General features: G+C 38.7%; 2 protein-coding genes across 2 annotated transcripts; one reads left to right on the forward strand and one right to left on the reverse strand.

Moving 5' to 3' along the window:
* Positions 1 to 1,356: 1,356 nt before the first annotated feature.
* LOC116261457 (uncharacterized) lies at positions 1,357 to 5,051 on the forward strand. Its single transcript, XM_031640222.2, has 4 exons — positions 1,357 to 1,695; positions 2,834 to 3,446; positions 3,779 to 4,055; positions 4,803 to 5,051. The coding sequence occupies exons 1-4, from the start codon at positions 1,596 to 1,598 to the stop codon at positions 4,851 to 4,853; spliced, it is 1,041 nt and encodes a 346-aa protein (XP_031496082.1). The 5' UTR covers positions 1,357 to 1,595; the 3' UTR covers positions 4,854 to 5,051.
* A 3,939-nt stretch (positions 5,052 to 8,990) lies between these two features.
* LOC116260588 (serine acetyltransferase 2) lies at positions 8,991 to 16,247 on the reverse strand. Its single transcript, XM_031639040.2, has 10 exons — positions 16,242 to 16,247; positions 15,433 to 16,134; positions 13,752 to 13,949; positions 13,526 to 13,585; positions 13,107 to 13,202; positions 12,954 to 12,978; positions 12,578 to 12,672; positions 11,514 to 11,680; positions 9,507 to 9,580; positions 8,991 to 9,383 (listed from the first exon to the last, which is right to left on the reverse strand). Exons 1-10 carry the CDS (start codon positions 16,245 to 16,247, stop codon positions 9,322 to 9,324), a joined length of 1,485 nt encoding a protein of 494 aa, XP_031494900.1. The 3' UTR covers positions 8,991 to 9,321.
* Between the last annotated feature and the right edge of the window lie 153 nt (positions 16,248 to 16,400).

Below are 16,400 nucleotides of genomic sequence, written 5' to 3' on the forward strand. Positions count from 1 at the left end.
GAACACCTTAAAATAGTTATTTAACGTTACCATTCAAAAGTTGGGACTCGTGAGTTTTCGATCTTACCTTTTTTTTCTTTTTATGTTTGTAAATCAAAATATTGGGATGAAAGAACTCGACTGTAGGTTTACTTGAGATATGTAGTTTGGTTTGTACATTTTGGTGTAGTTAGTTTCACGAAATCAAACAAATGTTTTTTTTTTTTATATCATAAGGGATTATCAATTCCTTAAGGAGTATGGTGTAGGGGTGTGACAAAAGACTGGTTTCTAGTTTGATTTTAGTTTTAAGTGGCGGCATATAGTACTTAAGTTGAACAATACATCGCTACCATTGTTGACGGCAATACCTCAAGTCCTTGAAGGTAGGAAAAATGCGTACCTCATTTGTTTTCTAGGTGATAGGTTGTTAATCTTTTACTCATTCGAAATAAATTATAAGCCTTCGTGACTTACACTGTATAATTTCAACATGGAGCACATAAGCTGTCGAGTGCTACAAACTTAGATCTAAATGGTTAGAGTGAGTTACTTGAAGGTGAACACCAAAGCATTTCCATGTTTGGACATATCCAAAGTTCAATAATTGGCAAGTTGAAAGATGTGCTCTTAATTGACGTGATTGACATTCTAAATAAAATTAAGTTTAGGCTGTATTTTAACGAGGCAACATTAAAGAAGCATAAACATTTTAGTGGCTGCACACGAACGGAATCTAGGGCGAACTTGAGCTCCATTTGACTCAATAAACTGAAGTTATTTAATTAATTCAATAAGTTTGGGTGATCGAGAGGTTCATCCTTACCACCCAGTGCAAGGCCTGAAGGCCTTCTCATTATCCATACTTTTAGGGTCCTGAACTATGCGTTAGAGATAGCAATGGTAGACCCTTTAACCTACCACCTTAAAACACAATAACATAACACCTACGAGAATCAATCTATGAACATGTTTTTTTTTACGTGCTCCTAACCCAACCAATTATGTTATGCCCCTTAAAGTTAACTAATTCAAGTATCATTCAAGTTCTCATACTATTTAAAATTTTCAATATAAATTTAAACTCGAGAGTTAAAGTCAAGTTTTTTCAAGTGAGCTTGAATCAACTTACTTGGAGTTATTATGCTGTTATCTTTAAATAAAAAAAACAAGGCCCCTCATAAAATTACGACCAGAAGTTGGGACTTGAGATGAAATTTACCTTACCAATATTGCGCTGGAAGGAGAAACCAGTCGTTGGGAGGCGAGTTCGTCTATCTTGGAGTAGATAAGGGTAAAAATGTCATTCATCGAATGGTTTTATTTCAGCTTGGAAGAGGGAAAGGAAAGGGGCGATCGGAAGTAATGATAGGCGTTAAATTGGTGCGGGCATCGCCGTCTCTTGTCCTTTTTTTCTGAGTGTCGAGATCGAGGCGAGGCGGGCGCCGGGCGAGAGAGGGGGGAGAGAGAGGGAAAGAGAGGTGGGGTTTTCTCCATGAAGGGGTAAGGGTCCTCCCCTCCCCTGCTCTCCGCTTGTGAAAGAGGCCGAAAGATAGAGAGACCGAGGAGCCGTGGGCGAGAAGCGATCGGAGAACCATTCGCCGGCCGACGCGCCCATGGACGCCTCTCCGGAATCTTCGCCGTCTCTGGATGCGTACCCCGACGTCGATCCTTTCCTCAAAGAGGCTATCCAAAACCCTAGGCATCGACTCACAGGTCAATCCTTTGGTTTTCTTGTTTCTCGTTCATTTCTTGTGGCTCGAGAATCTTCTGGAACCTTAGATTTATGCTTTATCCGGTATTATGTTGTGGATTTTCCTTGATATCGGCGTTACTGTGGGTGTATGTTTGTTTTTCGATAGAAGTAGACGTTTTCGGCTTGGTTTATTTTCTTTATTCTATGGTATTCTATCGACGTGCATTTGATTTATTTTCTTTCTGAGCCCGAGCATGGTCTGATGCGCTTGATTGCATCTGTTGGATGCGTGGGGTTTGCTTTTTGACCTCATGCCGTTGCCCTTGGAGAAGGGTTCTCCCTGGCTGTTATTTGGCTTGTTCTTGTCGATTGGATTCTTGTACGGTTGTTTTGTTGGCAAATGAATGGAGATACGGCTATACACGGTTGAATTATAGCAGCTTCGGTAATTTAGGTGCCTCTTTTATTAATTTGTCACTGGAAATAAGACCGAAATTTGGCGATGAGGGGCAGGCGAACCCATAGAGCTGTAGCTACATTTGGTTGAGATGCTTTTTGTTTCCTAGCTAATCTTAGACAGCTTCGTGGTGTTTGTCAGATTAAAGATTCTGCAATATTTAGATCTGGCATGGCTTTGTGGATTTCAAATAAACGTTAGGATGTAACCTTAGTCTACACGGACTATGCTGTGCTTAACAAGCAAGCATCTTGCACCCACTCCCCTTTTTTTAAATCAGGCATCATTCTTGGCTAATGTGATATCGGAAGTACCATTCTCGCTTCTGGTTTATTTGATTATATTTTCTATTAGTACATGGAATATGTGTTCGTCACGAGCATATGATGGTTCTTTACCAATATAAATGGACTACCTGTCAACCTGTCATCTATCCTTTGAGCATCTCTGATTGTGCCAACTGATAGCGGTAACTAGAGCATGTATTGATTATGATTGTATGATATTCGCACCGATTGGGTCCTTGGGTATACCAAAGGAAGGGGAGAAGGGAATCGTGTCTATTCTTACCAATCTTCTAACGGGATAGGTAATGTATCATTGCGGCGGCAAAAAAGAGAAACCTTGTAGATTTCAGCATTTATATGAGGTGCTAACCAGCTTATGTCATTCTCTTGACTGAAAGTGTTATTTCTTAACAGTGCTGCGAATGGAGCTTGACATTCAGAGGTTTATGCAAAACACTGAACAGCATCAGTTTGAGTTTCAGCATTTCCCAACATCTTATCTTCGTCTTGCTGCTCACCGTGTTGCTCAGCACTATGGCCTTCAGTCTATGGTTGTGGATGCAGATGGTTATGGTGGGAAAATAGTGGTGAAGAAGACACCTGAAAGCAAATTTCCATCCACATGTCTTTCACAAATTCCTGCAAATGTGCCAGAGAATGAGAAGGCTGAGCATGTAAAGATTGTTATAAGACCAAGACCTCAGAAGTCTTCTCCTAGTGATGCATCTGATTCAAACATCAACACAAGTCCCGTCAGAAGTGTGGAAGAGAGGAAGGAGGAGTATGATAAAGCTCGCGCACGTATCTTTAGTAGCTCTAGTGTTGGTGATTTGGATAATTCGGCATCTCAGTTGGCAATTGATGGTAGGAGTTCGTGTTCTAGTGCGGATGAAAATGAGAGCTGCAGAAGCTCCACGGATGACCTAGAGAAATCCATCAGTAACAAAGATGCTAACGGTAGAGTTGCCATTTTTAGGGATCGAGAAAAAGATAGGTTTGACCCTGATTATGATCGTAGTTATCACAGGTATGCTTTCTTTACTGCATGTTTAAGCTTCTTGAGTGAGCCAAGTGATGTGGGCATGAATGTACTTGTGATTGCTCCTTTGGGGAATCTGTCCAAGTTCATCTTGAGCTTGCTCAGTTTTGTGTTCGAATGATTATGTGGTTGTCGATTGTTGCTTGAGATGAAACTTGACCAATATTTCTATCCTGTGTTATCTTCATCCTGATTCTTGCAATTAATTAGTTAAGTTTTTGTCTGAAGCAGAATCATTGCTGGATGAATTTAACCTTGTGTTCTGGGCATGTTAAGTGTGATGGATGTGGGGGTGAATGACGTGTTTTTAACCATTGCAGGTACTCTAAGGGTCTTCTTCATGGCCAGGCTTTTAGCCTGGATCCATTTAATGTGCAAAACTTCCAACCTGCATTTCTGTACGACAATGAGCTTCCACAAATGGGTCAGGTGCCAAGGAACCAGTCTCCCATAAGCTACATGGGTACCAATCCTGTTATGAACCATTTTGGAGCAGCCAATCTAAACCAGGCATCTTGTGATCCTGTCTATATGCATTGGCCAAGTCCCACGATGATGTATGCACATTCATATGAACATTTCAGGCAATCCGTTCAGGTGAGTGCCTTATTTGCTTCAACCTTCAGGTGGTCTTAAAGTTTAACCTTTTTACTTGGTTTTGTCATTGTGCTCACCACAAAGTGGTATAGATCCCAAGCAGTATTGCTTCAAATCTTATTTGAGTTGCCTTGATGATATGATTTAATTGGATCCTGGATCTGGTGTTGGGCCATCAAAATTAAAAATTTCTCAAGGCTGGTCAAACTTGAGATTTCAGCTTGAGACTGCTAGCAACTTGAACAATTGAACAAAGATTGCCTCTGGTCATGCTTTTTAGTTTGACCTTTTGACTCTGGCCTGTTGATAGGGTTCTGGGTGGAATTAAATAATGATCTCGACTTGTGTCTAGGATGATTCTTTTTCAAAACTGATCTGGTGATCTAGCTCCACCAACCCATTTTTGGTGCTTATGCCTGTCTGAGCATGTGGTTGTTCTCTGTGGGCAGTACCCTGGATGTAGCTGTGAGCTATAAAGGTTTTATAATACTGGCAAAGTCCTACCCTCTCCATCCCTTTGTCTGGCACTTCTCTCTAGCCCAAGCAATTTCGTGGGGATTGCATATCTCCATCCAGGATTCACCAGTGTTATCTGGGTACACTCCCAGGACTGCCACTGAGGTTCATGTTTTTCTTGAATGATATGAGGGCATGGTTGTTTTGTTATTAGTCCTGGCCGCTGTTTAGTTTCTGCATTTGTGCTGTTATTTTCACCTGTGTCTCTGATCTGGTTGTTTGTGTATGCAGAAACCTTTCTACCAGCATCCTTTGAGCTTTGACCATGGATACCACCACTAGAGGCGGGGAAGGCTTGTAACATGTATCTCTCTATTTTGGCACAATTAGTTAGGTACATTTCAGATCGCTGAAATATTGTGTTGGTTTTTTGTTCTAGTCCTATTACTTTAACACCCAGTCCCGGCCCTGGGTTATGATGGGTAAGACATTGATAAATTCTCATTATTCTTTTACTTTTGGTCATTTTGTTCTTGTTCAGTTTATGTCTAGCATTGTGAAATGTTTTAACTATTGTTAGAGTAGATATCTAGTGGACTATTTCCATTCAAAACCCCGTCTGCATGTGCATGTGTGCGTGTGTAAGCATATTGGCTTTGTGCAGCGGCAAAATCACAGTGGCATTCATAAAGTGGGGACTGTCCTTGAGTAAGATGGCCCTTGTGATCTAGGGCTGTCTATTAATTTTGATGGTTTTGATTTGCTGCCGTGTTTTACTTTATCTTCTTTGAGCTTTGTTGGACTTTGCTCTGTCAATACTAAAACAGCCATTAATCACCATGATGCGATATAAGAGCTGGCATCAAGCCCCATCATTGAGAACAAGACTACATAACACTCATGCTATTTGGTGAGTGGAATAAATGTTTATTATCCTTAAGAGAAAAATGAACATGTATTGCACGAATGGTTCATGTTAAACATGCAACTGGACCAATGTGATGAAACAACCATGTTTTGTATAGAACTTTTAGAGAAGAGAAGCTGTCTGAGAATGGTTTAAAATGTCATGCACAATTAATGCTCTTTCCTTCCCTGAGATGAGCCAGAACTTGCACTTCTGCAATTGTCTAATTTTAATATTCCTGTTGGTTGCGTTCAGGTCACTTGATTAGATTTTGCAGCAAGCAGCTGCCGGGCTGCAAAATTCACCCTCATTCCAGCCTGACAGCATGTGTGCATTGAATCAGCTTCTTCTCAAAGGCGAAAACTGCATCGTATAAATGCATCTAAGAAATCTACGCTCTAAATTAATTAATAATCCGAGAACGACAAGTTCATAAACAGGCAAGTAATAAAATGGTACTAAATGATGGCAAAGGCTGAACACATATGAAGTTAAAATGGGTATGGACGCTGTACATTAATCAAGAATCCGAGAATGACAAAGTCATAAACAGTCGAGTGAAGTAAAATGGTTAGGAATAATCTCAGAGGGTGAAAATGCATGAAGTTGAAATGGGTAATGGCCAGAAGGTTATGAACATGGTTGTGGAGCCTCCTCTTATTATTTTTTAAAAGTATGCTAAACCCCTCTAAGCGATCATATGTCGGCGTGATGGCATTAGGCCAACGCCGTCATGCTTTGACAATGAGGCACTGCTTAATGCATTCTTCGCTGTCTGGTTCTGCATGGTCGATATGCAATGTCGTCTTTCGCTGGTTGTCCGAACTCTATATGTGGAAGTTTGTTTCATTTAACATATATTTATTTTAAATCAATTTTAAGTTAATTTAAATTAGTTTGAGCGGCACGAGCTGATGTGCACCGATTTTGCCAATGTCGATTTGGTTCTGATGTCGTCATGTAAAACACCGTAATCCAAATCGAAATTGGATTTGGGATGCAAATTAATTAACCTTTTTGGGGCCTATCTACCAACCCAACTCTGCCTGCAACAGCAAGTAATTCCAATACGAGATGGTCCACATCCCAACTAAGGATGTAAGTGACTTCAATCATGGGCTGCAAAAAATATTGGAAATCATGTCCCCAGAAATGAAAGCCGTCAGATTTCTGGGTTCTTCTCATTGTTTTTTCTTTCTTGAGTTTTTACAAACGCATGCCTATTTTCTTTCTTCATTGGGGCCAGTTTTGGGTGAGTGGGAGAGAACACCATCACCCTAGTGGGAAGTCATTTTTTCAATATGTAGAGCTGTTTCAGGATTCAAGTGAATTTACGGTTTCACTTTTTAACTCAGGATCTGTGTTTGCCACTGTTTGCAGTTTATCATATTAGCACATTAGAGCGTGATAGTGACCATAGGATTTGAAACCCAGACCCTTTTTTTGAATTAGCTTGCTATTAGTTGCATTATGTCTCTTGGTGCTGATAGAATGTTACACTTCCTGTAAAAATAGAGAAAAAAAATAAGTGAGAAATTAATAACACAAATATCAAAAGATAAGTAGATTTATAACAAATAAAAAATAGAAAATGAAAAAAAAACTATTTGACATTAAAAAAGATGAAAAAAAATTGAAAAAACTTTAAAAACGGGGAAAAATGCGTTTTTTCGTTTTTAACGTTTTTTTCAAAAAAATGTGTTTTTTTTTTAGTTTTAAACGGCCAGCTAATTTATCGTGACTTTTTCGTTTTTTTTTTTCCGAAAAAAACATGTTTTCTGTTACTATGATTTATAAACCATGTTTTGTTTTAATTTTGAACCATTCAACAGCATCCAATTTCAATTTTCCTCAGTTTATGTCATCCTCGCAACTTAGCCAATACCATGCAAAGTTTAGGTCGAACAGGAAGTGTAACATTCTTTTTCAAGTTCATCGTAGATTGAAAAAATTATATGATTTCAGGCTTTCAGCACCTAGCTCTTAGTCAAATTCTTATTCTCTGTTTTGTTAATTAAAATTATTCAAATATAATATTTGATGGCACATGATGTCTCTATTCTTCCCTGTGCCGACCAAGCAGCTCGACTACTCTTTTCCTGCATCAGATCATTAGCACGCTGGCATGAGAGAAAATTTAGCTCAAAAAAAAAAAAAAGAAGGAAGGAAACCAGATCTGAACCCTCATAGGTGCAGAGAGGTAAACTTGAGACCTCCTGGCCCTTGTGGTACCTCCTCTGATCTCAGGGGATTCACTTTGCTTTGGCTTGTGCAAGGCGCTGACACCCATGAGAATTGAACCAAGACCACCCTCTTGATATCCATGGTCTCTTCTCATTCCTCCAACGCTATGGGTGTTCAATTTTACCTCTGTGAATTTGTCTGCTTGCAGAATCTGAATCTTTTAATAATTGAATCCTATTTTCTTTATGAAACCACCAAAAGAGATCCACTGACATTCCCAAAATGAGGAACTAATTTTAGAAGAAAAATTGCTGCATGTGATTCAAATTCACAAGCTTAGATCTGCAGTTGCCGGACATTAATGCCCACTTGATATAAGTTTTTGAGAGCCAATTACCACCTGCTAAAGATACCTGCAAGCCATGATCAGGGCGTCCTCATTTTTGGCATGCCATGAACGGGGCGTCCTCCTGTTCCCGGCGTCCTCTGGACAGGATTTGGTTCGCGGTTCGATTATTTTCATGTCCGTCCAGCGGTCTCCCCACCTTGGTTCTCGAGATTTTTGAAGTGTTCATTCATCTTTCACCTTAATCTCAAGGGATATTTTCATGTTTTTTAGAGTTTTATTAAAATAATGTTTCCAGAATTTTTCAAGTGTTCATTATCTTTCACCTTAATCTCAAAGGATAATTATTTTTTAAATTTTCACGTTCTTTAGGGTTTTATTAAAATAATGTTTCCACCGGGAATTAAGTGCTTTTAAATGACTTCAAGCTTATAACCTTATATGACCTTTATATTTAATTTCAGAATTATTTCTCTATCTATTTAAGTTTCGAATAAACTGTTAGTTTAAAAGTAAACTTGTTTCATTTTGTACCACAGTTCGGTTTACTAGTCTCCTTAAAAGCTTTTGCTCGAAACCCAAATTCCTGTAAAGCAGCTAAATATAAAACTTGGAAAATGAAAAGCGTTTAGAAAAGTAGCACAGTTGTGAAGTTACTTTTACAGTAGTAGGGTCCATCTCGGCCGGTACATCTGAAAAAAAATTGGTGTTCATCAAACGTCTTCCTATGAAAAAATTTCCCAGGAAAAGAAAGTCTTCTATATTACATTTGTCCGTGTCCATGTGAAGGACTCGCTGCCAAAGCCCTGCGAGGTCGGCAAAAGGTCTTGCTGTAACGGGGAAGCCCACGAGAGCCACAGGGGAACGGCTCAGAGGAGCCAACCAGCCTTAGGAAAGTGGTACCGAGCTCTCTATCGTGGAACTCCAAGGATATTCGATCCATTTGGGGTGATCACCAGGACAACATGACTGGTTTCATATACTGTTGACAGTTAAAAGGACTACTAGCTGCTTGAGGTTAGAGATAGACCGCCAATAAGCATATACAAATCATGAATTTTATGAGAACAAAATAGTTTGAATAATGGAACAAGTACACAGTCTTGCAGTCTCTGTTAGCTTTACTTTTGATATTTTAGTCTAGTGAACATCCGTCCTTTCAAGAATAAAACAGGTATGTCGGTGTATTCCAAATAAAGATAGCCAACTAATTGCCGGGACAAGTCTCACCTTCGTTGACTCCTCGCGGAAGGGGCCACAGTTGGAAGATTGATTGCAGGAATGTCCCAGCAACGATCACTAGATCAATTGAAGTCTATGGAACGGGCTGGACCTTGCCAGCAAGATTTTCTGGAACTTTGGAAAAGAGAAATTTAATTGCTAGGTTTCCCCTTGGGAGCATCCGCAGCTTGGTGGAAGAACTCTTTTGATGCATCTGCAGATTTGATAAACAATTTAAAAAACAAGTCATGATTAATATTTAAAAGGATATAAGTTTGACAGTGAAATAAATTCACTAAGCACAACTACGAGCACGTTATTAACGTTTAAGCAATACCATGCTCCATCGTCAGTGATGGATCTCTTCCTTCCACATATCCAATCACCTTTGCGGGGATTCCTGCAACTATACTGCAGACCAAGAAAAGCAAAAAAAAAAAAAAAAAGCTTTTCTAATAAATTTATTTAGAAAAATACAGACCACAATCAGATTCTGCTATTTATAGGCTTCAAGCTGACAATTACATTTTCGAAAATTGGCAGTTATGCTATATGGAGATCTAAAATCTTGGGGGCAATTAACAGGAATACCAAGCATAAACTACAGGGGGTTGGATATTCTGCATGTCACTACCTTCAGTCAAAGAAAAAAAATAGTTTTCAAAAAAATTGTGTTTTAAGGAACTTTTTGGGCTAAATATGGAGACCGCTTCCAAACTGATGAAATTCTATAAGTTCTTAGTACTCTAAATCTGCTTTACACCATACAAATGAGTACAGATCAAATTTGTTTGTTTTGATAAAAAGTAGAGGCATTTTTCAGTTTCTAAAAACTTGAAGTGGTACATCTTATTGAGGCATTTCATTGCAAATGAAGAAATAAATACATCAGGAGCGAAGAGAATGCCCTAAATCCTGAGTCAAGTAAAACATTTCAGTCTGCGTGCATTTTGCATCAGCCATGAAACTAAGGACACTCATGGAAGGAAAGTCTCTTATTGAAAAATTACGAAACATGTCCAACTTATTAGATGCCCGAATTTTCAATCAGTCAAACGAAGCTTTACTTTTTAGAACTTAACCATCTGCTTTCAAAATTACATTTGAAAGACAGTACTAAAACTCAGTCATCCTTGACAGTACCAAAACTCAGTCAACTATCCTTGACTTAGCAAACACAGACCAACTTTCTGCCCTAATGCAAAACCCACCACAGAGAGAGAGAGAGAGAGAGAGAGAGAGATAAGGTGGGCTTTTTGAGAATGGGTGCATGCTTGTCGTTTTTGTCAAAGTTAATGACCACAGTCAACCGACTGTGCTTACGAGCACACTTGCCCTTGAAATAAAATTTCTTCACACCATGCTAAGGTGGATGATGGGGCTTCCCCCCCTCTCTCTTTTTTAAAAATGGGTGTATGGCTGTATGCTTGTCGTTTCGATCAAGTCAATGACCACAGTCAACCGACTATCCTTACGACCACACATGCCCTTGAAATAAAATTTACAGAAAAATTGGTTAAACGAACACTGTAAATAGCTGCTAAGCTATTGCTGACTTTTTATAATTTTTTCTCCAATATCTTTTGAACAAATGAGAACAGAGCTGCAGGACAAAAAAAAGATGTCTAACAGAAGTTAGTCCCGTGCTTGCCGGTCATACATTATACGAGACAAGAACTCCATAATGTGCGAGCATTATATCAGGCTTCAATCAATACCATCATTCTGTGAAAGTATACACATTAAAGAAAAAAAAACCGTGAAGGCATAGCCTGTATGAAGTCACAAGATGCTTGTAACTTTAAAGTTAAAACAAAATTAACACAATTAGTTGCAAAAGTGTTCCTCAATCTCAAGAAAATACAGAGAAAGTTGCAAAAGGTGCATGGCCATGACAAAGTTATGAACATGGCTTTGATTTCCTTAACCATGAAGTCATTTAAAGTCTGCAGATGCAGAAAAGTGCATGCCTCAAACGAAAATGCTAAAATCAACCCTGTATTAGCCAAATAAAGCAAAACCTTAAGTTATTTGTAAAGGATCATCACTGTCACTTATTCTCTTTATGCAAGGTAACATGACAATAAGATTGTTAGGGACAGAATGAATTTTCTGTTCAGATGTTAAAAATTCAAAAGCTAAGCACTCTTTTATTAGAAAATGTAAACAGCTATTTATAAAAAAAATGTTAGTTAGCTAGCAGAATAATTTCCTGAAAGGAAAAAACTCAGTCAAGAAGCAAAAAAGAAACCCAGCAATGTGATTTCAATGAGATTATGAGATAACCAATAGTAAAAACTATCCAGCAAGGTCTAGATGTTTTCTTTGAGTACTTCCATCTAACCTGTGCACAGGAACGTCCTTTAGCACCAGTGAGCCAGCAGTGACGACAGCACATTTACCTACTTTTATGTTACCAAGAATTGTAGCACTAGCTCCAATAAGAGAACCATGACCTATTTTAGGATGACGATCACCAATTTCTCTCCCAGTTCCTCCTAGAGTTACACCCTAATAAAACAAAACAAAGGGAAAAATTTAGCTAGAAATCCATATAAACGAGCATTTGTAAAATCGTCAAAATGTTCAGGCCATCAGAATAAAGAACTAAAATTTGAAAGTAACAATAGCAAGGCCTGCCACATGAACCACAACTGGTTCATTTGACATAATGACATCAGGACCTATGATGAATTGCTCATTATTCAGCATGTTAAGCTATGTACCTTGTCAGTTTCAGACTTTTTCCAACGGTTGAGATGTCTTCTTTAGTTTCAATCTTCTTTCGTTGGTTGTATTTGTTGTTGATGTTTTATGACTTTATCTTTCTGAAACAAGACGAACAGCTCGGTGTGGCATTAAAATTTGGACTTGTACATAAATACATGGAACATGCTTAAATTTTAAATGCACATATGGCATGTCCGATGCCATGTGATGTAAACATAATGGGACTCTTATAACAATTTCTTTATGTGCATTTGATAACATATTCTTGCATCCAAGACAAAATGATGATCACACACAGGAGCACAAACATACACAGACACACTGGCACTAGAATAACCGAGACTCCATAAACTTGTTTATTGTAAAGAAACCTTACCAAAATACCTACATAGTCTCAATGCCTAAGGCTTTTTCTAGATAAGCTTTTAACACTTGCAAGCCTAAGATCCACCTATTCTTGGACCCTTGGTTCAAGTGACTTGGCACAGGCATAAGGCTTCTGAGCGAAGTGTCTGAGCAGATCCATAGAATACATGCATATTAAAGGTGGATTAGTTTCTAGAAGTCAAACCGTTACACGTAACCGAAAAATCTCTAATCGTGAGAATTTGGTCTGAAGAGACATAGAGAATTGGTGGAACACCTGATAAACGACACTAAAAATAATGGACAACTTGCCTGCATGATTGAAACTCTGTTTCCAACAACAGCAGTTTCACCAATGACAACACCTGTTGCATGGTCCAATAAGACTCCTTTTCCAATTTTTGCAGCTGCACATGATTGGAATAAGAAAATAAGCTTTTTAAAAAGCAATTTGCAGAAAATTATTTAATTCTTAAACATGTAAAGAACACTATCAGCATTGGTACAGCTAGGTCGAACATTAATCAAAGCACGACGGTGAAAATGGATCATGCTCACTGCCCAGTCACTAGATTGCATTATCTGCTGCTAATTTTCACACTTTTAATTTCACAAAAAAGTCGGCTGATGTAAAAAGAACACCGATCCACCTTAACAACTTTTCCAGCAAAATAAAAAATAAAAGTACCTGGATGTATATCCACCCCAAAAACCTGTCATTTAGTATGATAAAGTGCAACAAATTAAAATTAGAATCATATAATTCTGACAGACAATTGAAATTTTAACTTAAAGGAAATATTTTTTCACAAAATAATTTTTCAGGATAATCAGTTAACACCTCACTTATTCTGCTCTGCAATGCCAAGGCCAAGACATTCTGCCCTCGAGCCCAAAGTGCATGTGCTACGCGGTAGGACTGCAAAGAATGATAGCCCTGAGAAAAGAGCAAAAACTTCATACTTTAGATGCATCCAGAAGAATCCTTGGCCATATTTAGCATGTACATTATAAAGACAAGACAGACAAGCAGCTGGTCAACTGGAACTTTTTATTCTCAGAACATCAAAACGTTCAATGTATATGAAAAAAACAACTAAATTCTAACTAGCTTCCCTATTTGGCACTCCAGATGATACTGTTTCTCTTGTCGCTAAGCACCTGAATGTTGCAATAAAGGAACTTTGTTTGAAAAAGTCTATACTAAACATTTATTGACAGGTGCATGTGGTTAAGCATTATCAAGATAATAAAATTTACCTTAAGATACAACAAAGCCCAGCTATATGACCTACATGAAGGATCCCTATCTTTAACTGCCTGAGGCATAAAAATACGATGGTTATTTTAAACAATAGAAGTAAAGAAATACTGCATAAGCTTTAAAAGGAAATTGTTCAAACATTGGCATAAAAGTTGCACATCTAGAGAAGGACAAACTTTAGGCCCAAATAAGTGATATAGTTTGACAATAAAAATACTTTACCTGGACATCCAACCGGATAGCACGCCTAATTCCTGCATCATGAATCATTACATCATCAAAGATGTCCATTAGCTGAGAAGCTAAAAGTGTTGGATTCTGGAGACGATTTGCAAGGACAAATCCCAATGCTCTTTCAAAACAAGAATGGGACAAGATGCTTGCATACAGAAAGCTACTTAATAGTGGCTCCTTTTCTGCCTGACAAAAACAAACTTAATTTTATTAAAGAAGTATAAACTTTCTTTTCCACCTTCTTGAAGATGCTTAATAAACATAACAATGCAGAATTCATAGAGAGGAGAACACCAGTCATATTGTCAGACCAACATGCATACTTATGCAGAACAAGCCCTTCTTGCTTTAATAAATGCTCGCACAATCCTACAGATATCTAGGAACAAATGTCTGAAAACCAACTGCAAACCTGGTCTCATCATGTAGATACAATTAACGGATTGACTATCATCAATAACTATTAACAGAAAAAAATTTCATCTTCTAGTTATCAACCACGCCATGGATGAAAATGTAATCCATCAAGAAAGCAGTAAAAATAAACTTAACAGGAATGATAAACTATCTAATTCACAGTTCATGGCCCCAATGAAGTAGCTTAATCACTCAAGTAACCATGATACACACTCAAGCACCACGAGAATTAAGCATATGGAATTGGATAATCACTTGGTTTAAGGCAAAGATCAAGTTTTGGGAGAGTGAATCAAATGTACATATATGGGAAATACCAAGTGGCAGGTGGAAATGTTCTTTTCACCTACTTCTAAATCAAGTTGGTGTTTCTCCTCATGAGCTTGAAAACAGATGTTCTTATTGAATTTCAGCATACTATATTGTGCTTTTTTAGATGAAACATCTATACATAAAGCTTTAGCATGATCAATTTCACGTGACAGACATAATGTTACGCTGAAGAAACATTACGCATTGGTTACATTAAGCTCAATTCTTATGTTGAGCAATCTGATTTAAATGGAGCAAATCAGGCAAAGCAAGAGAAAGTTACCACAGATTGACTCATGTTTGAGATCTAAGTCTCAACCTCAAGAAAATATTATTGCGAGGTTCAGTGCTATAAAGCCGCAACATAAGATATAGTGAGCGGACAATGACATTTTCCGGGAGGACTTTCCGCATGGTTACAAACATGATGAAGATTTGATGCGGTTATTGCAGCATTGATACATAAAGACCTATAGCAACTCGATGTGACGAAGGAAAAGGCAAGCGTTCTCCTGCTTGAGTATTTTAAACAAATCTGAAGATGGAGTTGTCAAAAAATGGATCTATGTCTACCAATCGTTTGTATGAATTACCAACAGGTTTGCAAAGAGGAAACTTCTTCTACCCTTTTCACGACCAAAGCTCCAATGCAAGTCCTCCTAACACGTCATACTTGCAACCAAATTCCATTGGAAAATTTGCTGTTTTTTTCTTAATGAAAGTTCGATCTTTATCGTCAACAATAAAGCAAAAAACATGCCGAAACTACTACGATTGAAACCTTTAGCTTTTTACCTTGTTTGGAATTCTCTGATGGCACAACTCCATCGATCGATTATCATTTTTCCTATTTAAACTTAAAAGCAAAACAAGATTGTTCGAGGAAGCGTGAGAGCTTTCGAGTAATAAGCGAGGTAGTTAGTATAACTCTGTACCGTACCTCTAATCTCGCCTCGGCTCTCATGGCGGCCCATATAGGGTCCACCAAGATGAGCTCTTCCAGACTCTTGGCCCCCTCTTCGAGAGGCTTAGCAGAGGAGCAAGGGGGGGCGGCCAGAGAACCTGAGACCGAGAAGTCGACCTTGGACTCCAGCTCTCGAGCAAGCGCCTCCGCCGCAGCCGACGCCACCTCCTTATTCAGAGGCACAGACGAGCTCTTACCATTTGAGCCCCCAGCTATCCACAAGCCTTCCTCTTCTTCGTCCTCCTCTTCATCTTCGCGCTCGTCGTCTTCCAGAGAGGGAACGTTCAACGAGCAGTTGCAGAGTGCCTCGGAGGGCGAGATCCTGGCCCCCCCTCTCCCTCGCCCGCCACCATGCTTAGAGCTCCCACCTGGCCACCACCGACTTCTGCAACCAAACAGACTCGGAATAGGAGGCAGAGTTCGGGAGTATAACGGCTGTTGAATGCTTTGTTTCCCGCCGCTGCGCTTTGATAAGGCGGCTACGAGATCCAAGATGACGACGACGATGACGACGAGACTTCGCCCAATTCTGGCGCGGCGACCGCAAGAACATCCATCTACAGAGAGGACTAGGCGACAACGTAAACGTGCCTCACGGCCACGAGCCCACGCTCGAATGCAAAAAAGAGAGGACGATGGATGAATCTTGGGAGTCGTAACCCGCTCATTCCTCAGCACCTCTTGTCAGGGCTTTTCATTTTCTGTCTTATATATATATATATATATAAAACGGTGGGCAGAAACCAAGGCAAAAACCAAACTATTTAATTAAATATGAACCTTACCAACATTCTAAATTGATTTTTTTTTGTTTTGATAATGTTTTGATAATAAGTAAAAGTCATACCATCAACATTTTGATAAATCAAACATTTTTCTATAAAAACAACTTGATTCAAAGCATGTTTTTTAAGTACATTAGAATATTTATATTTTATTTAAAA

This window comes from Nymphaea colorata, chromosome 9 (assembly GCF_008831285.2).
Source record: "Nymphaea colorata isolate Beijing-Zhang1983 chromosome 9, ASM883128v2, whole genome shotgun sequence".
NCBI lineage: Eukaryota > Viridiplantae > Streptophyta > Magnoliopsida > Nymphaeales > Nymphaeaceae > Nymphaea > Nymphaea colorata.